At 40.7% G+C, this 17,039-nt stretch overlaps 1 protein-coding gene across 3 annotated transcripts in view; it reads left to right on the top strand.

The window, feature by feature from the left end:
* Nucleotides 1-17,039, top strand: part of dab1a (DAB adaptor protein 1a) — a 105,845-nt gene that overhangs the window by 36,911 nt on the left and 51,895 nt on the right. For all 3 annotated transcript variants that reach the window (XM_055165355.1, XM_055165356.1, XM_020918760.2), the window contains exon 2: nucleotides 971-1,256. In XM_055165355.1, coding sequence (XP_055021330.1) covers nucleotides 1,187-1,256 — 70 coding nt within the window. In that variant the 5' untranslated portion in view covers nucleotides 971-1,186. The remainder of the gene's footprint in view (nucleotides 1-970; nucleotides 1,257-17,039) is intronic.

Below are 17,039 nucleotides of genomic sequence, written 5' to 3' on the forward strand. Positions count from 1 at the left end.
TGTGTGTGCGTGTGTCTTTGTCTGTGTTGGACAGAAGCAGAGCACATTGTAGTGGCAGTGCTCGTGTGACAGAGGTGAGAGGGACAGTCACATTCATTATGCAGCGCGTCAACCTGCAGCTGTCTCCTGGCCTCTTTGTAGAGCTGTCCCTCCCAGTAAAAAGGAACTTGTCTGCATTTTGTTTTTGCATGCAAATGAGCGTGCCACTTCATTCATGCTTCAGCTCTGTGGACCTGGCTGTGAGCTTATGGAAGTCTCTGCCAGTCTACTCTTCAGAATCAAGGAGCAACAGATGGGCAAAGAAGGGACGCAGAGAAGGGCCAGAGTGTGTGGCAGAGGGACCAATCAGGCACTGTGCAGGGTCTCAGAGGGAGCTGTGCCGCTGACCACTTAAATATGTTTTCTCTTTACAAGCTGTGTAAAAAATACTCATTACTTTTGTATTGTTTTTTACAAGTTAGTAGGCTCAAAAACCTGCCATAGGTTTTTCCAAAATTACCAAAAATGAAGTTCTCATTTGTTCTGAGTGTGTATGCTGGATTTTGGGAGTGAGATAAAAAACACAATGACAAACTACATCATAAATGAGTGTAGAGTGAGACTAAGGACAACTGATGAGAAGAAAACACATGATCAAACAGAGTAGCTCGTACAGTGGTCCATGTGCTGTCCTTGCTCTGCAGTATAATATTGACAAGCAGTTGAACAACGTACCTCTGTTACCAACGGCAACCTGTGTTATCAGAAATCAGCTTGTTTCTCTACCTGCTGGGACCTTGCTTGCACACAAAATATTTTGGTTTGAGGTTGAAGAAATTACAAATGACTCATAAATATTACTTTTGGTTCTGTAAACAATCATAGTTGTAATAATTTTCTTTTCTCAAGTGCAGATTTTTCTTGTGACACCACCTGTGATTCCAATAAATTGCATTCTAACTGAAGTACTTTTTCTCTCTCTTTCTGACAGCTCTCCGTGGCTGGGTGTGGGTGGTTGTGTCAGGGCTGAGGCCCGGCCCTCTCCCATGCGCCCCTGTGCCCGCTCACACAGCTGGCGCCTCCACGCACCCACGCGGCGCCCACACAGCCTCCACTGACGCTGTCACCGGGACCCCCCTGCAGGACCCCCCTGCAGGACCCCCACCGGAGCAGAGGCACAGGAGCTTAGCCCAGAGGGAGTCTGACCATGTCCACAGAGACTGAGCTGCAGCCCGCGGTCAGGCCCAGCACTCTCAGACGGGACTCCAGACGAAAAGGTACACCCTCAAATGTCCTCTACTATGTACTATACCTTACCTGTCTTAAGTCCTGCCCTAGAGTTACACATTTCTCTAGTTTAGGGAGTACCTCTTAACATATCTCAAAGCTGAAATGTTTGAGCAATATGTGATCACTGAGCATTATGTTAGTTAGTTTGTTAGTTTGTTAGTGATATATGACTGAACAGCTGGAGATGGGATTGGACAAGTGGACATAGTGTATAATGAGTTGTGCTCATAGACCACCAGCAGGTTAAGAGAAGTCACAGAGGTAAATTCAGCTAGCCCAGCCAAAAACTGCTTAATCAGAGGCAGAGTGTGTAACAGTAACTTCCTGTTCCAAAGTCTACCTGCTCTAGTGGTGTTGTTGGTCAATGTTTACTGCATATAAGATATATGTGCTTGAAAATAGTTGCCACTGCCTTTATTAAAATCTGATCTGAATATGTTTTAGTGTATCATCAACTAGATAGACAGTAGTTTGCCAATATTGTAAGATCCATCTATCATTCAAGAGTTTGAAAATATCTCTTGATCTACAATGACAACATTCTCTACATAATCAATTGCTGTTGTAAAATATGCAGTATATCCATGAAGCTACAAAATGACCCATCCCTGTATCAGCAGCTGCCCATTTTTGTCCATTGCAGTACAGTTATATATTGTCATCAAAATCTGTGTTTGCAGTCATCAAATATGAAATCATTCTATACATTCTTTAAACAGTTCAGAAGTGAATGTTGTGTGCAGATTTGTAAAGTATACAGTGCAACAGTTCCAGAGACAGCCTCACACATAAATGCGCACAGCTTTGTCCTTGGTGAAGATCATATTCATTTACATTTTGCCTGGGGTCGGGCGAGTGAACGCGGGCGGCTGTTGTTGCTGGCTAATTAACAGGTAGGGGGTTATTATGTTGCTGTGGGTTGCCAGCAGACAGGTGCACAGACAGGGAGCTGGTGTGTGCAGGTGCAGAATGCTCCAGGGGCAGGTTGCTAAAGCAGGTGCAGAGCAGGCCAGGGCGTCCCAGAGCAGAGGTGATGCCAAGGGCCAGGCTGGCAGCCATAATGCAGCTGCTTGGTGCCACCTGCTCCAATGCCAACATCTAGCAATCTCCCAATAAGTGTCATGATTGATGTAGCAAGACGTCCTGCCAGTGCACTGGGAATTGGCCAAACAAACAAGCCCAACCGATGGAAATCTAAACTGGCTTGATGAAGATTAATAGTGTTGAAATGTAAAAGGAGCAAGATGCCACAAGGTATAATGATAAATGTCTTTGCATTGTGCTTGTATTACAGAAATATGATCTACAGTATTATATATGCTGTTTTCTGTAAAATAAGTTATTCTATTTACAGAATAGTCACTTTTTTAGCCTAGTTTTTAACTTATTAATTCAACTTTTTATGTCTTAAATCTTATTATATACCCAAAAAGTAAAAAAAAAAAAAATCCCATTATTGCAAAAAGTACACATAATAAATATTGACCCCAAAAATATTGTTCCAGCTTTCATACACTGAACGATAAGTTGATATAATAATTATTGTGACAGGCCTAGAGACCCCCATCTTCTTGTTTCCATGGAAATATTATTGCTTTGTAAAGTTCCTCTTGGCTCCTCTTGTTCATCTTGTATTTACGTAATTGCAGGTTATTTTATTGCCTAAGAACATGCATTCTTACTGTGAGCACGGTTGCCTCTCTGCAGATCTGACCTGGCCCCATCCCCAGATTGTCTCCATGGAGATAGATAAGTTTAATGCCATACGGTGGAATATTCCAGGCAAAGCAATAACTCTGTACTTGAAATTGTATATAAATTCCCACATCCCCTAACCCACCATTAGGGTCTGACAGTCCACAGTAAGTGCACAAATTCACTATCGCCTAAAGCAGGTGGCTCATTGCACAGCAGGTTTGAGCAATGCCAAAACGCTGCACACAGAATGAGCAGGGAAGCCTCAGTGCCTCTCATGTCCTATTTAGAAACTCCATTGTTCTGGTGCAAAGCTGATCATGTTCATCAGTCAGGGCTGCTCATAGACACAGGCACAGGCAGAGGCAGAGGGAGAGGTGGGAGAAGAGCCCAGAGCAGAGCACCAGAGAGATGGTGATGGATGGTGTGCCCAAAGCCTCCAGACCAGAGACAGCACCAGAACACTGCACTAATAACCTGTGATGTCACCACTATACCTGCTGGGAATGACCAGCTGAAGTTACAGTAGAGCCCGATTTAAAAATAGGAACAAAGTCAGGAAGGCATAATCGGAACTGTTATGTCTTGGAGAGCTAGTCATGGCATTTAATAGGAAGCAATATTGAATTTGCTAGTCAGGTATAACATTAAGGCCACAGGCAAGTAAAAATAGGATAGGACTTAGTGATTGTGAGAGAACATAAAAAGTATCATCAGAACACCAGTTATAATTTTGATGATGTAAGTGTTATAATATTGTTACCTCATCAGTAAAATTTCACTTTTGGGTGATCCTGCACATTCAGTCTGTATTCTCTTCGCAGACTCTTCTGGAATATGTAATCTTGTAGTAATCCCTGAAGCTCCATAAAGTCATAATCTTATTGCGTTAAATGTGCACTATATAGCTTTTGTGAGGGGTGCAGCATCACCTTGTGTTCTTGTCTATGATATTGCTTTGCCTGGAATATTCCACAGTATGTAATTAATCTTATCTTCTATTTATTCAATTACAAGAGTTTTTTATTGCTGAAAATACCTTGAAAAACAATCCCATTCCCATTATGATCATTTCTCAGAGGTGGGACCAAGTCGTCATTTTGCAAGTCTCAACTAAGTCTCAAGTCTTTGACCTCAAGTCCGAGTCAAGTCCCAAGGCAAATACAGGCAAGTCCAAGTTGAGTCTCGAGTCACTGGCACAGAAGTCCAAGTCAAGTCCAAATCGTCCGTTTGAGCTTCAAGTCATTTCACTTCTTTAAACCAAAGTATCAAAGATAGCTTAGATTTTTGCAATTTATATGAATTTTAAATAAAATTATACTTAAAAAGTCATGGTATATTTATATGAGTATTTACAGAGTATATAAGAGTTGTAGAAATGCAAATCTTTCCTTTTTAAATGCCTTGACAAGATCTTAGAGTGAATCATTATAATCAGAATAGAAAGAATTCAGATTTAAAAATGCTTCTCAAGTCTTCTCAAGTCACAGGCCACAAGTCTGAGTCAAGTCCCAAGTCAGTGACCTTCATGTCCAAGTCGAGTCCCAAGTCTTAGTCCATTTTATCAAGTCAAGTCTCAAGTCCTAAAAATAGTGACTCAAGTCTGACTTGAGTCAAAGTCATGACTTGCAAGTCCACACCTCTGTCACTTCTCCACAGACCTGACCTGTAACTTGGCCTGATGGCATTACTTGCTTGTCTCATTCCAGGCAAAGCAATAACATTTCCATGGATACAAGAAGGTGGGGTTACACAGTCCATCTTTAACACTTTACTATACTCTTCGCTCATGGCTTAAAAAAACTACACTGATATTAATCTAATAGAACTTTACTTACTTTTACTTGTACTAATGGCCCGCTTCTCTTACAATGCTGAAATCTGTAACATCTAACCCCTCCTCTCCTCACTGCTCTTAACTGCTCCCCTCTCTTCAGAGACTTGCATGTGTTTTTAAATGGGAAGTCAAATGTACAGCGCGTAGCCCAGTCGAACACGTCCTCTTTCGCACTCATCTTTGTACTGATCTGGGTCATTTTTCCATTACGCAGTCTCCCAGTCTCTCTGTGGGGTGATGAAAGCCAAATGCAATCGTATACCACACGCGAGCAGCTGCCGAGCTCTGGGAATAGGCTACTTTGATAATGTTCCTGTTATTTTGCCCCCCCTTGTGACTATCCTGGCGCATACACACACCCCTGTCTGAGGCTTCTGGGTTGCCTGATTTGAATGAAAATGGCTTTAAATGAATAGCACATCATAGTATAAATGGTTAGTATTAGTGTCAGAATCCCTATAGGACAGCTGGCCATTCTTCCGACTCGCTTTTATTCAGAATCTGTGACTTACAAACGACCTTGACTTGGGCGATCGAGAGGCAGACTGACAGGGGAGAGAGAGTGAAGAAGACTAATGATTTGTCTTGAAGGAGCGCTGTTTAATCTAGCGCCATTGTTCCCTAGCTCTGGGCACAAGAATGTAATGAAAACCACTACGGGACATCCCACATTTATCACAGGCACCGCACGTGTTCCAGTGTCAGCGCTGATCATTGGTCCAGAGGAGGCGGAGATGGTTTTCTCAAGCACAATTATGTTTTCATCTCTATAATTTTCCTCTAAGAAGTGGTTTTATTGAATTAGAGCGACAGGTAGAGATAACCTTCGACCTTTTAGCATTTGCAAGACCTGAAGTGAATAACATTAGCATTGTATGTCCTCCCACAATGAATAAAGATTGTGTTATTGGCCAAATTTGACTCTTTAAGTGTGTAGTCTTTATTAATCCACACCAAATCCTCAAGATTAGAGCTGTGATTCCTCTATCTCTCCTGTCACTGCTCTCATCTCCATTGCTTGGGAGAAAAATGGGAAAAAAATATAAATTTTTTGTGGTAGAATATCACATAGTAGAAGCAGTCTATCCACATTGACTTCAAACAGATTGGTGGATCATATTAACAACTTATTTTTTTCCCTATAACAGTCTGTTAGTGTTTCCATATAACACCTGTTAGTGGGTAGGTTTTTGACCAGTTGTAACAGGTAACAATTGACACATTTGCCCTTAAAGTTGATGAGTCTGATGGCAAATTGTGTTTTTCGTAGTCAGCAGTGATCAGTAGCTATCAAAAGTGGGTCCAGTGATGTACAGTGGTTAACAAGCGACAAGTAACAGATGCAGAGAGTGAAGGCTGTCCATATGGTTCTTATCAAGTGACAAGTCACTACTGGAGCTCTGCTCAGTCAGCTCCTTCTGACAGAACGTGTCAGGATATACAGTGATCACAGTTCACATATGGGCCAGCAGATGGCCATAGCACATAACATCATTTGCACTGGTATTACACAGGTGGTCACATGTTATGGCCAGTCCATTTATATGTGTTTTTGTAAATATTTATCTTGTACTTAACTGTTACAGCTGTCAACTGTAACTCATCTTATCATGTTAAAACTTTAGTTTACTACTTTGGATAATCTAAAACTTATTACATTTTTCTATTCAGCATCAAAAATGCATTTAAAACCTTTGCTGACACGAAAACTCTGAAATGATTATACCAGTTCTAACAACTTCCAAAGCTGTCAACAAACCCACGAAAGTGTCCTGATGGTTGTGAAAAATCACAGTATAGTGTCACAATGGGATTTGGCTGAGTGTGTATTTGTGTGGGAGAGGGGATATGCTGCAGTGGATCTGGCAACCGCTGGCATGAAAAGAGTGGTTAAAGGTTATAGCCATGCAGCCGTTAGTGTGGTGTGCACGTGCGTGGTGTGCACGGGTGTCTGTTTAGCCTGTCTCTGGTGTGCGATTAGCAAACACATTAGCTTATGTGGTGTGGATATTATGCACACATCCAGTCTATCTGGCACAATCACCGCAGCCATTTACTCAGATATCTTTCCCTTGAGGATTCTCCAAGCACAAACAATGCTATTCAAGTGTGTGTATGTGTGTGGGGGGGTCTATGAGAGGTAATCAGATCTGTTCCCTCCAATCAGACAGAGATTGAATTGAATTGGCTGCTGTTGTCACTAGAGGCCAGTGGGTATAGGGCTGACAGAAGACAAGAATGACCTGCAATAACACACAGTGACATAGACTTTGTGAAACTATATTTAGAGATAAGTGGCTCCTCTCTGTCCTCCCGCTATCGCTGCCCTTCCGCACCATCACTTTATTTCTGGAGGATTAGGTGCTGTATCCATCCTGCTTCCTGGCATCCCTAGCCCACACCGCTGGTCTTTTTTTAAAGTACACAGAAGCACTGAAAGAATATGAAAACGCCTGCAGGTAAAGAGGCATTGTGTAACTTTCCAGGCTGAGGGTCTGTCACCTGAGTTGATGCCACCGGGCCTTGACCTTACTTTGCGAATGCATGTTTTTGAAGTTATTGTGAATCAAAAGAAAAACCAATACTTTAATCAATGCAAGTACAAGTTTAATGTTCAATACTATTCAACATTCCAGGCAAGAAACCCCAGTTCCACCCAGAAAGTTACATAATGTAACATTAAAACAGTTTTAACTTAAGGTACAAGTGAATGTTGTGTTGTTCATAGTTTTAATAATAATATATAACTTTTGGCTATATTTACTTAATTTATTATATGTTTAAAGCTTTATGTTATGTCTCAAAAGTTGAAAATTTTTAAGTGTTATTTTAATTGGCTATCTTTGATACTTTAACAAGAGATTTTCACACAATGAAGTTACGTGATAGTATCTTCAAATATATCTGACAATTTTGACCACTCTACCTTCTCTTTGTCTCCTTTTTGGGTCAGTTCAGGTCATGGGAATGATGCAGTCACGTCTCTTTGAGTCCAGAGCTTGTATTTGCTCTCTTAAGTCCTCTGTGTCTGTGGAGCTGCTCTCTGATCTCTCTGTGTGCTCAGCTTTAGTCCTCAACTCCAGTTTGTGCTGCTTTCTCCCACCTCACCGCTAACTACAGTCTCCATAGCAACAGTTTGGTCCCTGCTCATAATTTGCACAAAAGGAAAATGTCCCAATGTCACACAAAGCCGTAATAGAGGCCCACGCGCTCACCCTGCTGCGCGGCTGAAGGACTTGCCTCCGAAAGGGCAGTTCTTATTTGTTTGATGTTGACAGGCTGCTGTTTGCTATTTCCAACACGCGCTAAAGTGTCTATTTTCCATATGGGAGACACAGGCGCTCGCTGACAGATGATGTGAAAATTAAAAGGTCAGTGGTTTTGACAAAAGAAACTAAAGCAAAAATAAGTTTTGTGCATTTGTTTTGTTCACAGATACAAGTCTATTTCAAAATGTTAAAATAGCATTGTTGAATAGTTGTCTTTATTGTCCATTTCTCAGCTGAGAGAGAAGGAGAGTTTATGTAATGTTTTGTTTTACCTTTGTGGTAAAAGACTATAGACTATCCTCCTACCAGAAATTAAGTTGAATAATCAGAGCAACTTTGTAATTATGTGTGATACTAATATATAAAGAAATGTGACCTGGGTGGCTCTATTGATTAAATTCTGTGAAACTTCATAATGACGGAAATTGTGTTATACCTGAATATTAAATTTAATCAGAAATTAATAGTAGATATGAAAATGTGGGTCCCTGCTCATGCGCATCTCATTAGAAAGACATAATTTTAAAGGTCAAAGCAAATGGATTACCTCATATTCCTATAGTCCCTGTATCTACATTTGTGACACAGTTCATTGTTGATATACATACAAACTCTCCAAGCTGGCCATAGCAAGAGTCCATGTGGATGTATAACCAATGGGCTCACCTCTTTGTCATGTCTCACTGCAATAACAGATCTCATTGCATAGAATATTTACAAAGCCCTGGTCTGGCTATAAGGCTAACATTAACTACCGCTCAAAAGTTGCCATTCTTTATTTGATACTACATTGAAAATGGTAATTTTGTGTTTGCATGCTTATTTCTAATTAATTTATTTAACAAATTTTAAAGGTACACTGTCAGAATCTTCCGGTGGAGGGTGCATGATCTGATGATGACCCAACCTGTTGAGCTGCAGTCTTTTTATGCTTTCTATTATTATTGTATTTTACTGCTCAGTGTGCTTAAATTACCCCTCAGGGACAAATGAAGTGATATTGACTGATTCTAGACAAAGTGGTAACATTTTCATGGAGACAAGCAGGTGGCTGTAGCCTGATTCATCAGCCGGTTTCACTTTGTGGAAAGCGTCTGACCTCGCAGCATTAGGATTTGTTCACTCGACGGTAGGTGGGTACATTTTTTTATTACACCAATTGCTGCTATTTGGTCATGACATATGTAATGCGCCGGAACGCTCAGTGGTGTCCAAGTAATTGCTGGCACAACAGCAAACAAAGCAGAGAGTGAAAATCCTTGATCTCAGGAATCATTGCCAATACAGAAGGTATGGCTTCGTCTACATCCATCTCGACCACTTTGTTTACCGTTGCGCTGTACCACAAAAGAGACCCAGACAGGTGCTTGAGTTTGACGTCATGGCTTCACAGCTCTTCGCTGATTGGCCGGTGTGGCTCGTCTGGGGGTTCTTGCAAACCGTCTAGTGTATTCCAATTCCTGACCTACTTGCTGGAGAGAAATGAAATTGAGCAGAGACACTAGGTGGTACCAGCCTGGCCAAAGTGGCTGACCCTCCATCAGAAAAGTTACACAGTGCACCTTTAAAGCTTGGTGAGATCGAAACCGAACCAAGTCCGAAGACTAGAGATAGGCTGATATATCGAGCTGATATTTTCACTTTTTAGCAAATCAAATCTCTAGCATAGGCCAATATTTTGTTTTGGCCGAGCTGCCTAAAGAGTACACACAGAGCTTTATTTGAACAAAATTTTAAGATATTGCCATCTTGAAGGGTAAAAAGTGATTGTAGGTGAGTTTGTCTTAAATAAAAATTACACAATTTGGTGAAAATAATCCAAATAGACCCCACAGATTGGCCTGAAAATACTGTAAGAGCTTTTCGGTCATCAGTTTGTCTGAATTCTAAACAACTGGTATCAGCCATGAAAAAAATCTGTCATACTGGTCAAACTCTACCTAAGCCCACAACATTTATATATATTTCTTTGTCATTTGTGAAGTAGTGAGTGTGTAATGACGAGCAGATGAGAGAGTCCTCAGACAGCTGGCAGAGCTTGTAGTTCCTCCTCATATCTTATGTTGTCTCCAGTCTCGCCTCCTGGAGTGCCGCTGAGCCAGCTCAGAGAAAAGGTTCATTACAGCAGATGAGAGGCAGGAGCTCCATGTTTTGGCACACGTCAGATAGCAGCCTTTGTTGTGGTGTGCTCACCGTTACTTGAAAGACCTGGCGGCATCTTGTGAGGACTTACCTGTGTTTGCTAATGTTTTGACACTTATTCCTCCGCACTCGCACACCTTAGGAAACAAATCGTCACTCAGATGTCTCCACTAAACAATGTGCTTTCAGTGAAGAGACTAGGAGTGGAATCACTTTTGTAGTACAAGCGTTTATGCTAGTACAAGGAACTTTCGAGTGTGAAGCCGGTTATTTATAGCTATTTATCTTATACTAAACAGCACTCGCAGTGCTTCAATCCAGCTCTGTTCAACCTACAGACATGATACTGTTATGGACTACATAGGCTCACACATTGTCTATGTTCTTCACATTCCTTACCATATAGTGGCTTTTAGCAGTGTTAGGGGTGGGACGAGATGAGACACGCGATAGGGTCCACAAGATCGAGACAAGACAAGATTTTGAAATAATTTACAATAATCTGATCTAGTTATAAAAATGACCAGATTAAGTCATTTTCATCATGCTTTTAATATCCTAAATGCATTGTGTGCTTTAAACACACAGGCCTATTTAAACATCATTGTAAATCCTCACACACATCTCTACTGATTATTACAGTATACTCGTACGTCTATTACACTTTATTTTTATTACTTAAAAGACAAAAACTGGACCTGCTCCTCTGTCCTCTGATGCTCCAGCCCCTCACCCCTCTCCCTCTCCTTCTTTCTCACTTTAAATGAAGTTATGGATGAGGAGGGCCTAAATATCTCTTTGTGGATCTTTTCAAAAAATGTTTAAGTGTCAAAAACACTGCATGGTCTGCACTGCCCGTGGATTAATTAGATGCGCATATTTATTTCATTATACTTTTTTGCGGTCTTTAGCGCTGATTATCTGTGTCACTATGGATCCTATCACTTCTAAATAAAAATTGGAACAGAGTTTAATGTGTTCTTTCTGAATATATGAGCAAGTCTCTATGTGGAGGAGTCTTTTAGCTACAGCTGCTCAAAGATACACAACTCTCCAGATCTAAAGTGCGGTGTGTAACCCTTTCATGTCCATGCCACATGTAAAGACCAGGATACAATCTCGCAAGATAGTTTTTCTCTTATGCACACAGTCTTGAAGCAATTTGATCTCGAGAGATCTTCTGGCATGAGATCTCGTCCCATCCCTAATCAGTTTATATTTTTCCAGAGTGATTGACCACAGTGTCCAATGGAATCATTTGCGACTTGACTCAGCTGATCCTGTTCCACATAAACACCTTAGTTAGATTTAGAATTTTTCTAAAAAAAAAAAAAACTGTGTATTTCCAACTAAGTGTTATTACATTTAACAGTATTAAATGGATTTGTGTGAAGTGGTTCGACTCAAGCTTTTGGCATAAACTTTTTGGTAAAGTGATCAGATACTTGCCCCTGGATTGGCGGTGTGATTCCAGCTCCCACAGATGGATACTGTTGTTGTGTCCTTGGACAAATCACTTAACCCATCTTGGCATACTGTCTGCATACACTGGTGTGTGAATGGGTGAATGGTTGATGTAAAGTGCTTTGATTTCCTTGAAGGTAGAAAAATGCTGTATAAATGTGACCATTTCCCAGTAATATCGTGTAAAAAAAATACAAAAGATGTACTCAAGCCATATACTTTTGGCACATGAATATGCATCTCTATTAGACCTTGACTGTAAATGCATTATGAATAAGTGCTGTTGCTATGGCGCCAAACTCCGAGCTCCGTGTTAACTGACAGAGCGGTCTGAGGGGAGGATCTTCAGTGTTGCGTGACAGGATGCTGGGGGCTTGTTTACACTGGTCCTCTCTCTGATGCCCTGTCAAAGCCTATGCACGTTACACATACTACATACTGCACTCACTCACACCCATGCAGCGAGGGGCCACATTCCCCTTCGTTAGTGAGACCAATTAGTTTGTAATTAAAGCCGGGGCGAGAAACAGGCTTTATAGTGCCCAGCATCCAGAGAGGCGGGGTCCTGCGTGTGAAGTGGCAGGACACAGTGAATCGTCTGCAGTGTTTGGAGGGCCTCATGCTACCACTGTTACTGTTGGGTTATTATTAAGAGAGCCCCCAAAGAAAAGATGAATTGAGAGGGTAGAGGACATGATTAAATGGCTGCAGCTCTAAAGAACATACTGTGGGCTTTGTGTGAGTAAATTAAATTCATTTTGTCCAACCACTGCACCCTGCGTCATCCAGGGTCCATTTGGAGTGGCTGCTAATCAACACAGAGCTGTATTTACAGGTAATTGTAGCTCATTGTGACCACTGCTTTTGGCACATATCATAGTGCATCTCATTACAGTAATACTATAAACAAAGGCTGGCTCTGAAAATGCTTTTGTGGCTCAGAGTGTGGCTGCAATGACAAGCTTAAAAGCACAGGGCAGAGAGGCCTTTCTCTGTTTGTTTTGTACAATCTATTCGATACAGAGCCGTGTATTTGGGCAAAATATCACAAAGCTTTTGTGAAATCAGAACAAAATAACATTTACAATTGGGCTACCTGAAAATTCATTTTCTCAGGTGTGTTGGCGGGTCGCACTATAGCTCATCAAAGGCCATGAAGAGTAAATCTGATTATAAAATGTTTTTATTTTACATCAATTAGGTTGCATAAGTTCTAACTAACCTCTATCTTCATGGCTAATAAATCATCCATTCATTGTTGAAGTTCAGCCCCTAACCAGAAAGGTTGCTGGTTTGATGCCAGCAGTGCATTCTACAGTTCTTGTCAGGATGGCTGTAGATGCGTCCTCACCAGCCTATCTCAAGGCAGATGCTGCTAAAGAAGTGATTTACCAATAACAAGCAGCACCGCTAAACAGAAAGAGAGAAAAGCCCTGTTTATGATGAATATTATTTGTTTGGTTTTATTTCAACAAAGTATCTGATCTGAAGCACTGAAATATCATTCACATTTTATCCTCTGCCTCTCTCAGCTTGTATTTCTTCCAATCAGTGCGTTTTCCTCTCCCAGATCCCCTATGACCTGGCTGAAGGAGCAGCCCACAGACCTGTGTATGTGTGTGTGTGTGTGTGTGTCTGGGTGTGCATGTGTGTCCTCAGGCTCTGCACTGTCCTCTGTAGAAGAAAATACACGGCAAATTAGAGCTGAGAAATACGCCAGGGACAGATGCCAGCCATCGCCCATTAGGCCCCCACCCTCCCACCAAACAAACAATATTTAAGGTCACTTTGACAACTCAGAACTTTAAACTTCAAGGAAGTGGCAAAGACAAGGCCACTGGCATATCTAAAGTTCTTCTCTTTGATCAGGGCATTTAGAGAATCATCTCCAAACATAAACTAATGTGTTTGAATACAAGCCTACTCAAGATCTCCTTTTCACAAAAGCACTTTATATAACACAGCATAAGACAAACATTTTCTATCTCAGTAAGAGCAGTTAAACATCAGTTTCTTCCATTAATAAAATTGTTGCTATATTGAAGGATAACCCCCTTCAAAACCAGATGGTTCATCTCAAAAGGCTTACCTTCCAAAGGGCCTTAGCATTATCCAGGCATTCTAAACAGCTTCAGATATAATTTGGTGAATCGAAAAGGGAAGATGATACATGATGCTATGGGTGCTAGCATAAAAAATTAAACTATGTTTAAAAGAAGGTTTTGAGCATTTGCGACTCTCAAACGAGAGAATTATTACTGAAAGTGCTTGCGACAATGAATCCAATCTCAAGTACAGGTATATTTGGGATGATTAGACATTATAGCATGGTTAAAAGGTCAAAACACAAGTCTTTTTAACATGAGTACATGATCATTGTCTAAACTATGAATAATATAACAATGTGACATTAGTCTTATAGTTAATCCACCACAATGCAGCTTCAACAACAGATTTACCTCATTATATTTGTGTTGCGGGGTACAAAAGGAGCGGCCCTGTTTAGACTTGAAACATCTGCACTCACAAAGGCACAACATTCATTTCTTTGACGAGAGTGGCAACAGTTACTTTATCATCTCATTTTACACTTGGCGTTTGTCTCCGCCAGCCACTGCTATGTTTATGGAGTATGCGTGGATGCGTATACTTAGTGAAGTGCAAGCGGGGTGTGTTGCCAAGTCTGTCTACCACAATTAAGCATGGTGCTGAAGGGGGAAACTTGTTGTTTTCTTGGCATGCTTTCGACTGTGGTTTTAACTGTGAGTGTTGCTATGATTGAGTGCTTCATCTGAACAAGTCTCGGAGAGGTAAGGAGGAAAAAGCCACAAGTTTTTGCTCACCAGCAGGATTTAGAGGCAGGATTAATTGGAGAGAGTTACTGCTACTGTAGGTTCCCTCATGTGCTGTTGAATTTGGGTTGTGGATCAAACTCGGCTGCAGTTAGGAGCCCCCGCGGAGCAGTGGAGACTACAAGGCCGACGGAAAATATGTCTAAAGTAAAGCACCAAACCAGAGATATAGCGCTATTACCATCAGCTTTTGTAATGATAACAGTCCAGTGTCACATTAAGGAAAATGAGGTGGACTGCTCCAGACACAGGTGCGCCCTCTAACTCTGCACACTGGCTCTAAACTAATCTCATGGCCCCAACTGCCCAATCAAACTAATGAACTGGACTCTTATGCATTATTGACCATACACATAAAAGTCTGGGCATCAGTTAGAGAGATGGAAGAAACTCTGCAGCAATGGAGATGTTGTTCTTTTGCAGGTAATAATATTCACCATCAATCTTATATCATTCTTTTTGTAAATGCATAAAGTGCTTTTACAAAAATAATCATGTTTTCTTTTTTAAAATAGATCTAATAGCCCTCCATTACAGTCATATCTTTCTCCAGTTGCAAGCCATTATTGTTACTATATTTGGGTCCGCTTGTTTGGTCTGGTTAGAAAACACATTAACAGTAGCAAGAAAACAAGAAAACACTGATGTAACATTATACAACACCAAGATTAGAAATTGCCACTGACTTAATGCAATTGGATTGGCCATAATTATAATGATTCTAGTATACGTGTTGCTTGTTAAAGGGTCCATGTTACACTATTTTCTGATCTGTTATAATGTTGTTCATCACAAACATACCCAGAGTTGTGTTTTGTTTCGTTCACACACATTTAACACACAAACCCTGCATATTTAGGATGAGTTTTCTCTCAAACAGTAAACACTCTGTTCCACTCTGTGATGTCATATTGTAATACAGGCATAATACAGTGTTTTTAAACTCCATACAGCTTCACTAAAATCAGCTGGATAATGTCAGTCCTGGAATTGACTATTTCAGTCTGCTGAACTAAGGCCCCATCCACACTAGTAAATATTCGAGTCGTTTTCATTGCAGATGCAGTGTTCGTCCACACTAATCCGATGGAAAACAGCTCCAGAGACGGAACGATCTGGAACGATCAAAATTTTGTGTAATATAGGACCTTTAATAGCTTTAGTAAAAACATTTTTGGTCTGCGGATGAAAACATGTGTGTCGGAGTTCAAGTTGTTTAGGGGATATATATGTAAAGGAATATATGTATGTAGGAATCCAGAGATGACTTCAAATCAGAAAGTACAGGATACACTTAATAATATAGAGAAGTGTCAACTACTCTGCCACATTGTACCCAAATAACATTTGTTTGCCAATAGAGCAAACAAGCTTAAAATGATAGCTCTAGTACAACATAAAATAAGCCAGAAAAAAAGCATGTACAGTCTTATTTGCATTAATATTACTGTGCATTGTTGATAGGAGCCTTGCACCTCTAGGCATTGCAATCGTCTGCTTTTTAGCAAATGTACATTGTAAACGTCTGCAGGTCCCTTATGTACAATCCTTTTTGGCATTCTACCATGTCAGTGATTCTTTGCTTTCCACTACTGTTTACTTTTCACAATCTTTTAATAAATCCAATATGTTTTAGCGAATTTTTAAACTCGAGACAAACCTCGCTATCATCGAAATATCACCTCGCTCTCTAGACAATGCTTTTTGCTCTGCTCGATGATAAAAATCCACACTATAAGTCAGGCACCATAAAGTATACACTCTGGCATTCTCAGTTATGTGCAATACGATGAAACTGTGCACCAACACAGTTCACTGACAGCTGACAGGTAAAAAACACTGTAGGGATGATATACTAATAGATGCAGGGCTAGGTTAGCATAGCCTGTAGCGTCACTGTGGGTTCTCCCTAGGGTGCACCTGTGTCCTGTACATGTGTGTATGGAGTTTGTATCCGTCATAACGCTCTAATCCTGAGTGACATTTATCCAATAGAGACCGTGCATATGTCCTCCCCTTCTTCTTTGCTTGTTGCTTCAGACAGACAGCCTCACCAGCGCTGCATGCCAAATACTGTCTCACCCACTCACACATACACACGGAGATAAGCTAAAACTGACTGCTTTTAATTATAGGGCCACGTACTGCTTACAAAGCAGATTTCCCGTGTTATCGGCTGTAGTGAGATGGGGGCTGAACTTGTTGCTTTTGTAGTTCACTCTGGGGTCAATGGTAGTAGGAGTAGTTTAGGTAGTGCAAGAGATGAAAAGGCTGATTATTCAACAGACTACCTATCCAATTTACTGTTAGTCCTATTCCTGACAAGATGTTTACAGAATAATAATATTTCAACTGTTTCAGATCATGCCGCCCCATAGTTTTTACAGAAAATAATGCAGTTAATAGCATATTTCTTTGTTTGATATAACCCCTTAATTTGACCAAAGATTCAAGCAAAATCAAACTGGAAATTTATCACTTTTTATGAGCACTGCTGTTTCTTTGTGTTAG

This window comes from Boleophthalmus pectinirostris, unplaced genomic scaffold (genome assembly GCF_026225935.1).
Source record: "Boleophthalmus pectinirostris isolate CB_2022bp ecotype Guang Dong unplaced genomic scaffold, ASM2622593v1 HiC_scaffold_7, whole genome shotgun sequence".
NCBI classification, from domain to species: Eukaryota; Metazoa; Chordata; class Actinopteri; order Gobiiformes; family Gobiidae; genus Boleophthalmus; species Boleophthalmus pectinirostris.